We start from the raw sequence: 13604 nt of genomic DNA on the forward strand, positions 1-13604 counted from the left end.
AAAGGGATAAGCTATAAAGGTCCTTAAACAGTCCTATGAAACTTAACAGCGACGGGGAAAAACAATGTTTCAGTAGTACACTGATGTCTCGGAAAGCACAAAAGTGACATTTTCCTATTGCTCAGAATCAAAAATACCTGAAAAGAGTTTCTTGCAAATTCATTTAAATAGACTTCTAACTTGGTAACACTGCAAATCTACTTTAAATTAGTTAAGCATTCAAATCCGATACAGTGGCTTGAGATTAAGCACTGCTGGATAACGTAAGTATTTAAGACACTTTTAAACATTCAGTTTTAAGGGACAACATTCATTCACACAAAAAAATGCAGTTCAGAGAAAAACTTCAGTTAGGTGCAAGGCATTTTTTTAAGTCTTCCTTCCTTCCCTCCTTCCTTCCCTCTTTTCTTCCCTGCCATCCCTCCCTTTCTCCCTCCTTCTTTCTTTCTTTTCCACTTTTTAAGTTACAGTCAAACTAGTTAAAACCTACAAACTAGTATTCATGGGCAAACTATTTTCACATGCAGAATTCCAGGATACAGCTGTATGAGCACAGACAGCTTTTATAAACCAAATAGTCTCCCCATTTTAGCCACTCTCTAGCCTTAAGTTCTTTCCAGCAGGTTGGAAGGGATCTCAAAGCCCATCTATTTCCAACCCCCTGCCATGGGCAGGGACACCTCCCACTGGCCCAGGCTGCTCCAAGCCCCATCCAACCTGGCCTTGAAAGGCCACATTGACTGCTAAGGGTTTACAAAGAACAGGATAACCACCTGTGTCATCCAGAGAGTCCTGTGCTTCTCCATCATCTGTTAATTCCAATTCTTTCACAAAATTTGAAGGAAACAACCCAGCCTTGCCATTCAGTGTTCCACTCCACCAGCCTTCTTCTACCTGTAGAGAAATAGTTAGAACATTACCAATAAAGCAAAATGAAATCCCCATCAATTCCATCCACACTTCACTTATAGAACTCCACAAAAAATTTTGGGCAAGTTCACATGACCATGATTTCTCTTTAAAGAAAGCTACCAAAGACACAGAAACGGTAGGCAAAAAGAGCAGCAAGAAAATAATTTACTATCACTTCTATCACTATAGTGATGATCCTGAAATACCAAGACTTGCCCTAGACTAGTTAATCCAGAAGAGCAGCAGAATGTTCACCAGCTTTCTCAAAAGTTCTATATTCTTCTTACGTTGGGGATTCCAGAACTGGAGACAGGACCCCGGGTGGGGTCTCAGAAGAGCAGAATAAAAGGGCAACCTGTATTGAAACTGAGGATTGCCCCAATCCAGGTGCAGGACTTTGCACTTCGCCTTGTTGAACCTCACGAGGTTCACACGGCCCCACTTCTCCAGTTTGTCCAAGTCCCTTGAGATGATATCGTGTCATTCTGGCATGAAAACTGCACCACTCAGCTTGGTGTCACCTGCAAACTTGCTGAGAGTGCCCTCGACCTCACTATCAATATAATTGATGAAAACATTAAACAGACCGGCACTTGCCTGAGCCTCCTCACCACGCTGCCTTTAAAAGTCCTGATTATTTACAAACTACATAACCAGAAAACACATCTTTAACTGACATTAAAAGAGAGGTAAAAAAAATTGACATGCTTTGGTGGAGAACATCTGTGCATTTCTGGGCACTAGCAACACAGATGAACAATTTCATAACTCTCGATCTTCCATTTCAAACTCTGATGACACGATACAATTTCCACAAGAGGGAGTTACAGCTCTGCTACACGCCTCAGCACTTCTTTTTGGAAGGGAACTCCGATTTATTCCTAAAAGATGATGAAAATTCAGACTTCTAAACAAAGGGAGAAAGGGGAAAGGCTGAAGCAAGCAGTTTAGCTAATCTGATTATGACTTTACACCGTGAGGTTACACCGTGCTTGATAGCACAGCATGCAAACACGACAAATACAACACTATAAAAATAGATCTGCCACTTAGTCCAGTGTCTGAGAGGAGTGGGGGGGGAAGGGATGAAGGAGAAACAGAAGTTCTACAGCAATGATACAGTTACCCCATGAACTTTGTGCTTGTTCTTGCATGCAAAGCCCACATGTTCTGCAAACAAAAAACCCTGCAGATTCAGCCAGCACAGAGCACGAGGGCTTTCTTCACTAAAAGCTACTTCTGATCCTTGTAGTCTGCTCTCTTCAATATTAGACACTTAATCTCTGAACCCCTCTGCATCACTTTTGGATTTCCACTTTCAGTCATGTCAGTTGTAACCAATCAATGAAAACAATTAACAGAATGATAGAACGGTTTGGGTTGGAAAGGACCTCAAAGCCCATCCAGTCCCATCCCTGCCATGGGCAGGGACACCTCCCACTGGCCCAGGCTGCTCCAAGCCCCATCCAACCTGGCCTGGAACCCCTCCAGGGATGGGGCAGCCACAGCTTCCCTGGGCAACCTGGGCCAGGGCCTCACCACCCTCAGCGGGAAGAATTTCTTCCTGAAATCTAAATCTTCTCCCTTCCAATTTAAAGCCATTGCCCCTTGTCCCATCACTCCAGGCCCTTGGAAAAAGCCCCTCCCCAGCTTTCCTGGAGCTCCTTTCAGCACAGGAAGCTGCTCTAAGTTCTCCTTGCAGCCTTCTCCAGGCTGAATAACCCCAACTCTCTGTCTGTCCTCAGAGCAGAGGTGCTCCAGCCCTGGCATCATCTTCGTTGCCTCCTCTGGAGCTGTTCCAATAGTTCCATATCCTTCTTAGGTTGAGGATTACAGAACTGGACACAAGACTCCAGGTGGGGTCTCGTGATAGCAGAGCAGAGGGAGAGAATCCCCTCCCTCCCTGCTGGCCACACTTATTTTGATGCAGCCCAGGACGTGGTTGGTTTCTGGTCTGTGAGCGCACGTTGCCAGCTCATGTTGAGCTTCTCCTCAACCAGCACCCCAAACCCTTCTCCTCAGGGCTGCTCTCAATCATATCATCCCTCAGCCTGTAAACTGAGAATTGCCCTGACCCAGGTGTAGGACCTTGCACTTGGCTTTGTTGGGTTTTTTTTTCCTGTTTGACTACTTTTTCACCTCTGACCCACCACACTTAACACCCCACCCTGAATAATTCCAGATTTTAACAACGCAACCCAAACCAGCAGCTTCCACATTTTGCCGCACACGCTCTGCCTTGTAAATGCCTATGTCGGACCACTCACAGTCTCGACAGTCACTACCCACAGATTAAACTGGTGGTTACCTTTTAAAAACACCCACACACAACGGTATTTATGAAACTACGATTTTAGTGAGCAGGTTTTACAAGTCACTTCCTCTGTTTATTCCAAGAGAAAAAATTCTAGAAGGAGTTAGTGCAAATGCAACTAAATGCATAACTTTTTCCCTGTTAGGAGAATGGAAAAGTCCTTCCTGGCAATTGCTGGCATCCTGGAGAGCTAGCACTCTCTTCAAAAGAGGTCATGCATGTGAACTTGGTCTGTTCAGCCTGTAAGACAGGAGACTGGAGCAGACCTCATCGCAGGTCACTGCTTCCTCCCAAGGGGAGGAGGAGGAGCAGGCGCTGAGCTCTTCTCTCTGGTGACCAAGGGCAGGACCCGAGGGGATGGCAGGAAGATGCCAGGGGAGGGTTAACCTGGACATGACAAAAAGGTTCTTCCCCCAGAGGGTGGTGGAGCCCTGGAACAGCTCCCAGGGAAGCAGTCACAGCCTGACAATATTCCAGAAGCATTTGTCCAATGCCCTCAGCCCCATGGGGTGAATGTTGGGGTGTCCTGTGCAGGGACAGGAGTTGGACTGGTGAGCCTTGTGGGTCCCTTCCAACTCAGGTCATTCTCTGATTTTCTGATAAAACAGACTCAAATGCTCCTTAAAAAGCACAAGACAGGTGACTAGAAAGAAAGGTTCAATCTTCTTCCTTCAACTGTCAGGGAGGTAATAAGAAGGGATGGCATCAGTGAAGGTCAGAGCACATCACGCAGAAGTTTTCCACCTTCTACCAAAAAGATTCCTTCCATGACTGCTCAGGTCTTTTCCGCAGCTTCCCTGACAGATTCAGCTCTTGCAAGAGACACTCCCACATACTCAAGCTTCCCACAATACAAGTGGCTATTGAACAGAACAGAGATCAAGGAAGCACCTTGGTAGGAGAAGAAAAGAAGACCTTACGCCTAAAGTCCCTGTCAGATAGCCAATTGCCATCATGTCCTGAACATCAAGACAGGTCTTTATATTCCTTACCCAGTGGAAAACAAATGCAACAGAAATAACACCATGTTGCTCAGTGCATTTAACCATTCAGCATTTTTGTGCGAGTGGGTTGAAAAAACAGACTAGAGGTACGGTTTTCTGTACTGAATACCGTTATTATTAGTTCAAAGCTTTAATGACTTCACAAGAAAGCACAAAACTAGAAAATTGGGTCAAATAACATTTTTCACCTAAACCAAGTTAGAATATGGCAACTTAAATGCAACTGGTCAAACACCTTTAGCACAGGCGTGCTAAAAGTGAAGGTCACAGATAGAGCCAAAAAATTGGGAAAGTCTTTTAAAAAAAACTAATCCATATAGCTAATCAAAATTTATTGCTGTGATGATTAAATCTTTCCCCTAAACATCTAGCATTCATTGATTTAGGATTAGATGCTGAAAGAAAGAACTCCTAAACTGCTAACTTTAGCTTCAGAAACTCTACTCCCCATGCTATTTTTCCAACATCCTTGCAATTCAAGTAATCAGGCAAAAAAAAACTAGCTTGACTTTTGGCCACATAAAGAGCTGAGCAGCTCTGTAAAAGAGTTTACCTCTTCATTGATGTCGATCACATCCCCCAGCTTGAGTTCCAGCTCATCCTCGTTCTGCGGGATGTATTCGAAAAGCACTTTGCACTGCCTCTTCTTGGACCCTGGCTCAAGGGAAATGGCAAAAATAAGAAAGCTTGCAAAGGAAAACTTGTTTACCATACACTCAACTCCTGAGGATAAATCTGACCAGAACACCCATAAAGCATCCCAAAAAGCTGCATAGCTTTTCATACAATCACGGAATGGTTTGGGTTGGAAGGGACCTCAAAGCCCATCCAGTCCCACCCCTGCCATGGGCAGGGACACCTCCCACTGGCCCAGGCTGCTCCAAGCCCCATCCAACCTGGCCTTGGACACCTCCAGAGATGGGGCAGCCACAGCTTCCCTGGGCAACCTGGGCCAGGGCCTCACCATCCTCAGCATGAGGGATTTCTTCCTAATGCATAATCTAAATCTTCCCCTTTCCAATTTAAAGCCATTCCCCCTCGTCCTATTATTCTATGCCTTTGTAGAAAGCCCCTCTCCAGCTTTCTTGTAGCCCCTTCAGGTGCTGGAAGGGCCGTCCAGAGGTCTCCCTGGAGCCTTCTCCAGGCTGAATAACCCCAACTCTTAGCCTGTCCTCATAGCAGAAGTGCTCCAGCCCTTGGATCATCTTTTGCTGCTGGTTTTCCAGTTTGCTTCTGTCATTTCAGGCTACCCAGAGCTTGGAAACTATGGAGCTTCACACACCTCCAATTACAAACAAATAAACACTATACTGACAATTACCAACATGCTATAAAAAACATGCTGACACAAGCGAGTCTGATAAATCCCCCGTATGATGATTTTCCAGCTATTTCCTGACTGAAACGTGCAAGAATGACACCTGCTGCCAGTTGCAATGTTAGCACTTGCTCGGAAGAAAATGTGCAAGTTTGAGCCTCCAGTTTCCAAGTAACCCAAAAGGAAAAAAACAAAAGTTTTGTTCTGCACAGCACTGAAGCATCGATACCCTTGGGGAGTTGGAACTGGATGGGCTTTAAGGACCCTTCCAACCCAAATCATTCTATGATTCTATGATAATGTTAACGTTTGCTTGGCTTATATTTCAAAATCCAAAATCATTTTTATCTGACAGTGCAAAAAAAAATTCCCTTTTCTGAATGTTTAAGATTCAAATAGTGGCACGTGACAAAGGCAACATGAAAATAAAGTGCAGTCTGTGGATGTTTCCCAAATACCATCAAAGCTTTGCGGGCATTAAAAAGACAAAACGACAACCCAAGAGGGGAGAGCACTGCAGGCGCTTCCACCAACACCTCAAGCCGGAGAGGTGTGAGCCTACAATTGTCCAACTTCTCTGCACGTATCCTGGAGAGATGCTACTGCTGACTCTGGAGAGTTTAGGCATTTCTCTCCCAAACAGGCAGTCCTTTTCCAAAGCAGAGCAGCCAGTGCGCTTTTGAGGGAACTGTCATCTTGAGCTACAACCCACACATACTCCTTATCCTTCCTAAAAATGATCTGCCATAGTGTAGGTCAGTCGAGCCCTCTGCTGGGTTAAAAACTAGCTGGCCCAAAGACTGGTGGTAAATGGAGTTCAGTCCAGTGGGAGGCTTGTCACAAGTGGTGTCCCCGGAGTTCAGCGCTAGGTCTAGTCCTGTCCAATGTCTTTATCAATGATCTGGATGAGAGGATTGAGTGTAACCTCAGGAATTTTGTGGATCACACTAAGATGGACAGCAGTGCCAATACGCTGGAGGGCAGGGAGGCTCTGCAGAGGGACGTAGACAGGCTGGAACCATGAGCTGAGACCAACAGGATGAGGTTCAACAAGGCCAAGTGCAGAGTCCTGCAGTTGGGACACAACAACCCCGTGCAGCTCCAGGCTTGAGGAAGAGTGGCTGGAAAGCTGCCCAGAAGAGAAGGACCTGGGGGTGCTGGTCAACAGTGGCTGAACATGGGCCAGCAGTGGCCCAGGTGGCCAAGAAGGCCAATGGCATCTTGGCCTGGATCAAAACCAGCATGGCCAGCAGGAGCGGGGAGGGGATTGTGTCCCTGGACTCAGCACTGGTGAGGCTGCACCTCAATTCCTGGGTTCAGTTTTGGGTCTCTCACACCAAGAAGGACACTGAGGGGCTGGAGCGCATCCAGAGAAGGGAACGGAGCTGGGGAAGGGCTGGAGAACAAGGGGTTATGAGGAGTGGCTGAGGGACCTGGGATTGTTTAGCCTGCAGAAAAGGAGGCTGAGAGGAGATCTCATCACCATCTACAACTGCCTGAAAGGAGGTTGTAGTGAGGTGGGCGCTGGTCTTTTCTCCCAAGTGACAGCAATGGGATGAGAGGAAATGGCCTCAAGTTGCACCAGAGCAGGTTCAGATTGGACATCAGGAAAAATGTCTTCATTGAAAGGGTTCTCAGGCCCTGTCAGAGGCTGCCCAGGGAGGTGGTGGAGTCCCCATCCTGGAGTGGTGTAAAAAATGGGGAGATGAAGTGCTCAGGGGTCTTGTTTAGTAATGGACAGGTACGGTAGGACTTAATGATCTCAAAGGTCTTTTCCAACCAAGTGATTCTATGATTCAATGAAATACCAGCTTGCATCAGAAGATTAACTGGGTAAAACCATTTCAAAACATGGGTACCGCCTCTAAGATTGACCCTTGTCTTATTAGAGCAGCATCAAAAACCCAAAGTCAGATAGTCAGAAGACAGCAATCCCAGCAGCCTCAGCACAAAACACACCAGGCAGCCAAGTCACATTCAGCATCTACAATTTCTGAGAGGGCTCACCAAAGCAAGAACTTTCTACATGCTGCTCTACTGCCTGTGCCCTGAAGAGCTTAAAAGGGGCAGGAAATAAATAAGCCAAAAATGCAAAAAGATCTATGGGTTATTTTAATAACGTGTAATTGCCCGCCCGCCCTTTTTTTAACTCCACTGAAACGCATCCATCAGCCAAGAGGGATTGTTAGGTTAACAGTAATTACAATAAACGGTTCACTGGCCTTTACTACCCCCTACAGCGCTTTTAGGGCTTCTCCCTTGTACAAGATTAACTGATACCAAAAAAAAGGCAAATTAAAGAGTCATAGCCATTTGGTATAAACCTGATCCCAGCATTCCTTTTCATATTGCAATTCTATCTAAATGGGGAACAGAGCAGGAGAAAGCAAACCCACAGATGCGTTACACATCCAGCCCCCTCTCTCACCCGGGGTCTGTTCTCAGTGATACCCACTTTAGGAAGGTCTGCCTTCCAGCTGGAAAATCCCCAGATTAACCCAGGAAGCTAACACCGATCTGCTTAGAAAACAACACGCCAGCTTCATATGGTACTGCCGGACCGGCAGCACCACTGGCAATTCAGCCTGTTTCCAAAACAACTTGTGTGGCTTCAGCTTGTATTTGTTTTGTAGAGGATAAACCAAATTTAGCGCTTTGTTGCCATAATTTTGCACATCTCCTTTATTTCCCTTGTCCTGAATAAAGGCAGCCATCTCACCAACAGGAATAACGCCTGCAATTTACTGCCGACCTGATATACAATCATAGAATGGTTTGGGTTGGAAGGGACCTTAAAGCCAATCCAGTTCCAGTCCCCTGCCATGGGCAGGGACACCTCCTACTATATAAAATACCTGAGATCAGAGAGAGCTGCACAGGTGAACAACAAAAGCGACTTCCCAGGAAGACACAACCTACCTCACCACACATTGGAAACTTGGTATTAAAGAAATTTAACTTTGCTTTTAATGTTGTAAACCTCATTTTACCAGGTTATGAACCAGAACAGCAAGTTGAACGTGAACCAGCAATGTCCTGGCAGCCAAGAGGGCAACTGAGTCCTGGGGTACATCAAGCAAGGCATCACCAGGCAGACGAGGGAGGGGATTGTCCCGCTCTGCTCCTTACCAGTGCAGCCCCACATCAAGTCTGAGTGCAGTTCTGGGCACCGCAGTATAGAAAGGATCTAGAGCTACTGGAGAGTGTCCAGAGGAAGCCACAAAGGTGGTGAAGGAAATTACAAAAGGAGCGGCTGAAGTCACTTGGTTCAGCCTGGAGGAGGCTGAGGCAGGACCTCATCGCAGTTCTCTGCTTCCTTACAAGGGGAAGAGGAGGAGCAGGACCCGCGGGAATGGCAGGAAGATGCCAGGGGAGGGTTGGGTTGGACACCAGGAGAAGGTTCTTCCCCCAGAGGGTGGTGAAGCCCTGGAACAGCTCCCAGGGAAGCAATCACGGTGCCCAGCCTGACATTATTCCAGAAGCATTTGGACATAGCTCTCAGCCCCACAGTGTGAATGTTGGGGTGTCCTGTGCAGGAACAGGAGTTGGACTGGATGATCCTTATGGGTCCCTTCCCACTCAGGTCACACTGTGATTCAAAAATGGAAAGCAGACTAAATGCTGGAAAACTTTTCAAGGGAGTGAGTTATTGTCCAGGCAAAGAGCATCTTGTAGGAGCTGTTTAAACAGTCTTTCAGGAAAGAGGGAACAGCAAGCAAAATGGAAATGCAGAGATTGTTGTCACACCAAGTAAGCAGTTGTGTGCCTAAAGGAAGGTGTTTGAACATCATTTTCTTCTAGGAGAAAGAGACCAGTCAGAGCACTGCAGAGTTTGAGAGCAAGCTGTACCTACTACCCTGGCCATGGCCACACAGCCACTAGCATGAGGATCAGACACGTTGAATGTGGGATCATTCCAGGGTCAGGGAGACCAGAATAAGTAGCCAACACCAGAACTGACATCTGATCACATTCTTAGAACCACAGATTATCTTGAGTTGGAAAGATCCATCAAGGGTCATACCCAGGGCTGCACCCAAACCAGCGCAGCCAGCAGGGTGAGGGAGGGGATGCTGCCCTCTACTCTGCTCTGGTAAAACCCCAGCTGGAGTCCTGTGCCCAGTTCTGGAATCCTCAACATGAGAAGGATATGGAACTGTTGGAAGAGGTCCAGAGGAGGCAAAGAAGATGATGCGAGGGCTGGAGAACCTCTGTTCTGAGGACAGGCTGAGAGAGCTGGGGTTGTTCAGCCTGGAGAAGAAAAGGCTCTGGGAAGACCTTATAGAAGCATTGGGGTTGGAAATGGATGATCTTTAAGGTCCCTTCCAATCCAAACCATTCTATGACGCTATGATCCCCTTTCAGACCCTGGCTGCATTAATCTAGGAACAGCATTAATTTTCTAGGCTGGATTTTCAAAAGTCTGCACATCTGGGCTGTTGTCAACACACAGAAATGGATCAGATTCACTAAAAAAAATTAATTCTGAAGGTAACATCCTTAGTTGCCTAGAAGCTTTCAATAAATTTATAAGTCTGACAGTCCTGTTTCAAGGCTTTAAAAGACAACAAGAGGCTCTTCTCCTTTTATGGGCAAAACCTCAAAGGATAAACATACCAGAAACAGTAAGTTCTGAATTCTTTCTTTTAAAAAAGCAAGCCTGAACCAGAAAAGCCTGCAATGTCTTATAAGAGAGAGGAAGCCAGAGTAATTTACAGCAGCATCTCTTGGAAGACTAAAGTGTCCCACTACAAATCATAAGGCCATTTTCTGGAGGCACGGAACGATGAGTTTTCTGCTCTAGGTTTTTGTCACCTTGATTTAAACATTGGCATTAAAACAACAAAGCCACAGGTATGGAGGCACCAAGTCTGCACGCCCGACCGTCCTGGGGCAGCAGTTACAGTCAAAGGAAGGCCACTGCTTTTTCTTAGACACCACCAACTCCACCTTGTTTCAGGTAAGAAGCGAGCCTACCAAACAAAAGGAACCTGAAATAGTCTTTCTTTGTCAGAAAGCCCTGAATTTGGAGCAAAAAGTTAATGTTTAGAAGGAATGACCACAGAAAGCCTGCAGTTCTCATTCAGGTACCTGACAACACAAGCAAAGCTCAAATGAGGTTAGAGAGCGACTCTCTGGAATCCGGGAGGGGTCTAAAACCTGTTCCCAGGAAAATTTACCCCTATTCATAGAATCATAGAATCTCTAGGTTGGAAAAGATTGCTAGGATCATCGAGACCAACCATTCCTATCAATCACTGAACCGCGTCCCTGAGCACCCCATCTACCTGTCCTTTAAACCCCTCCAGGGATGGGGACTCCCCCCGCTCGCTGGGCAGCCTCTGACAGGCCCGATGAACCCTTCTGTAAACATTTTTTTTCTGATGTCCAGCCTGACTCTCCCCTGGCAGAGCTTGAGTCCATTCCCCTTGTCCTGTCCCCTGTCACTCGGGAGAAGAGACCAGCTTTCTCCTCTCTACAACCTCCTTTCAGGTCATTGTAGAGAGCAGTAACGTCTCCCCTCAGCCTCCTCTTCTCAAGGCTATTGCTGCTGCTAAGAACAACATAAGCATCCAGTAGCAAAATTTAGCTTAGAATCAGTTTTTCCTAGGTCTCTAGTTTTCCATACAACCTTGAAACTAAGTCAGACATTAAATAATTCATGTTTATTAAAAAAATGCACATCAGCAGTTTATGCAATGGAAGGAATTGGAAAGACTACATACTCTTCTTGAAGGTTTTGGATGGGGGATGAGGCTGAAATCCTCCTGCTGGGAGCCCATAGCTGCTCATACGCTGCACAAGGCTGGCTACATTGCCAGATTTCTCCCTCCTGACTGGTACGGCATCATCCTTCGGCTCTACATCCTTCTTAACTTCCTGAAACAAGAGATTTAAAAGACTGAGAGGCCATTTAAATTACCCAAGAGGACAGCAGTTTTTTAGACAGTAGCTCCATAAACTAACAGATTTCAGGTACTTATCAGCTGCTGTGTAATGACGACACCCAAAACCCATGGCATCCTGCACCTAAACATGCTAAAGGTCTTGAGAAACTTCAACCCTTCCATACAATTATGGTAGTAAACAGGCAAGCTGATGTGCTGAGAAAGAGGGGCAGTATTTTAACGATCCAGTCCAAACCCAAGCAAAGCAGCTTTGAGCCCACAAGTTCCATCTTACAAGTCACAGCTCATATTTGTCCATCCCTTCAACGACAGCCCCATAGGGGAGGGCACTAAACAAAAGATTTCAGTGTATAAAGCTGTATTAGGTGATCGTGTCTGCCTCAGAAAGCTCCAAGGTTGGCTACAGGCAAGATTCAATCGCACTGCTGAAAGACAACTGGAAAAGAAAGCGAGAGACAAGAAATAGAGTGGGAGGAAGTGAGGGGAAAGGTGTAGGAGAGAAGCAACCGAGACGTTTTTCTGATAATTGTCTCCCACCTTCCTACCTTTCTAATATAAAGTGTTAGGACTGGAATTATTGAACTCAACAAACAAGACAAGAAGCCTATAAACAAGAAGGCATCGGTTCTTGACAGAAAAGGTCGGGCACTCAAGTTACTCTACTACATCAGCTCATTAAATGAGATTCCACTGAAGAACAAATACTCTGAAAGAAGGAAATTATCACTTTGCACAAGAAGAAAGCCATTAAGTCAGATCAATGGCCCATCTAGTGCAGAAGGCAGCTCGCTCTGGCAACCCAGACCGCTCCCACATTCCCAGAGCATCCATAAGGGTTTCATTAGGGAGATGCATTCCCTCCCCTCTCCCTTTCACATCCACAGATGAAGCCATCTAATCCCTTTCTGCACCCACAGCCCTGTCTGCCTCCACAGCCCCCCTGGGGATAGACACCACATATGCACACTCTGCTACATAAAGAAGCTCCTCTCTCTCTCATCTGCTCTAAGCTAGTGAACCACTGCGCCTGGAGCTGAGGATTTTGGAGAACTGAAAGCGTCAACACCAGGTATTCATGAGCTGATGCTCAACTGAACTGGCAGTTCCACGTAGGCATGGCATGGATTACGTTTTCTTATACGCATTATTTGGCGTTTACCCACCTCCTAGCTCACCTGTCAGCTCCTTGCCATCAGCACGGCATCAGACTAGTTAAGAGTTTAACAGCACTCACAAAATGGGAGTGTCCACTGCTAAATGCCTTCTCCGGATAACCAGAGATGCTGAACAAAGCTGGCACCACAACCAGCACCTGCGGATCCCACAGGTTAGTAAGTGGCGCATGAATGAGCCAGCAACTGCTGTTTCCATATTTAACCTACTACCCTTTAGAACTCCATCATAAACATGCACTATTTTTCCCCTTTCTTGTCAAAGAAGAGCTGCAGCATTATTTATGCTTCCTCAGGGCATTAAAAACCACATTAAAATCAAATCAAGTTACAGCAAATTCAGGAATGCTTGGTCTCCATGGCCGCATGGTCCACCACACCACAAACCTGTATTTCACATCAGTTGTCTAACAGCAGTGTTCTGCCCTGAGGTGCATTTCCAAAAGCAGACATGAGGATACTGTGAGATAGGTACCCATCACCATCACCAACAATTTCATCCTGGCACCACTGCTATGACTCTCTGACCTTTCGGACACACTAAGGCTTTGCCAAAGCAGTCACTTCTAAACAAGACACATACCTGTTCTGATCTCCAAAAACTGACACTGATCAATTTGAGCGTTAATAAATGTCCTGTTAATAAGAGTCTGCAATTTTTACCTGTCTGCCTAAACAGCTGCCCTGACTTCCAATGGCTGGAAAACAACATTGCCTACAGCTCTCATCTCTGCATCCAAACCAAAGATTAAATGACCCAGAAACCAAAACATCCAACCTAAACATGCCCAAGAATCCCATTTCACAGATTCATGGAATGGTTTGGGTCGGAAGAGACCTTAAAGCCCATCCAGTCCCGCCCCTGCCATGGGCAGGGACACCTCCCACTGGCCCAGGCTGCTCCAAGCCCCATCCAACCTGGCCTGGAACCCCTCCAGGGATGGGGCAGCCACAGCTTCCCTGGGCGACCTGGGC

General features: G+C 46.3%; 1 protein-coding gene across 1 annotated transcript in view; it reads right to left on the reverse strand.

Annotated features, from left to right (window-relative positions):
• Positions 1 to 13604, reverse strand: part of CD2AP (CD2 associated protein) — an 85621-nt gene that overhangs the window by 26435 nt on the left and 45582 nt on the right. Inside the window, exons 3-5 of the mRNA XM_054062516.1 lie at positions 11275 to 11428; positions 4784 to 4884; positions 774 to 894 (exon numbers count right to left, since the gene is read on the reverse strand). Of these exons, the coding sequence (XP_053918491.1) occupies positions 774 to 894; positions 4784 to 4884; positions 11275 to 11428 (376 nt within the window). The remainder of the gene's footprint in view (positions 1 to 773; positions 895 to 4783; positions 4885 to 11274; positions 11429 to 13604) is intronic.

Source organism: Cuculus canorus, chromosome 3 (genome assembly GCF_017976375.1).
Source record: "Cuculus canorus isolate bCucCan1 chromosome 3, bCucCan1.pri, whole genome shotgun sequence".
In the NCBI taxonomy this organism is placed as follows: domain Eukaryota; kingdom Metazoa; phylum Chordata; class Aves; order Cuculiformes; family Cuculidae; genus Cuculus; species Cuculus canorus.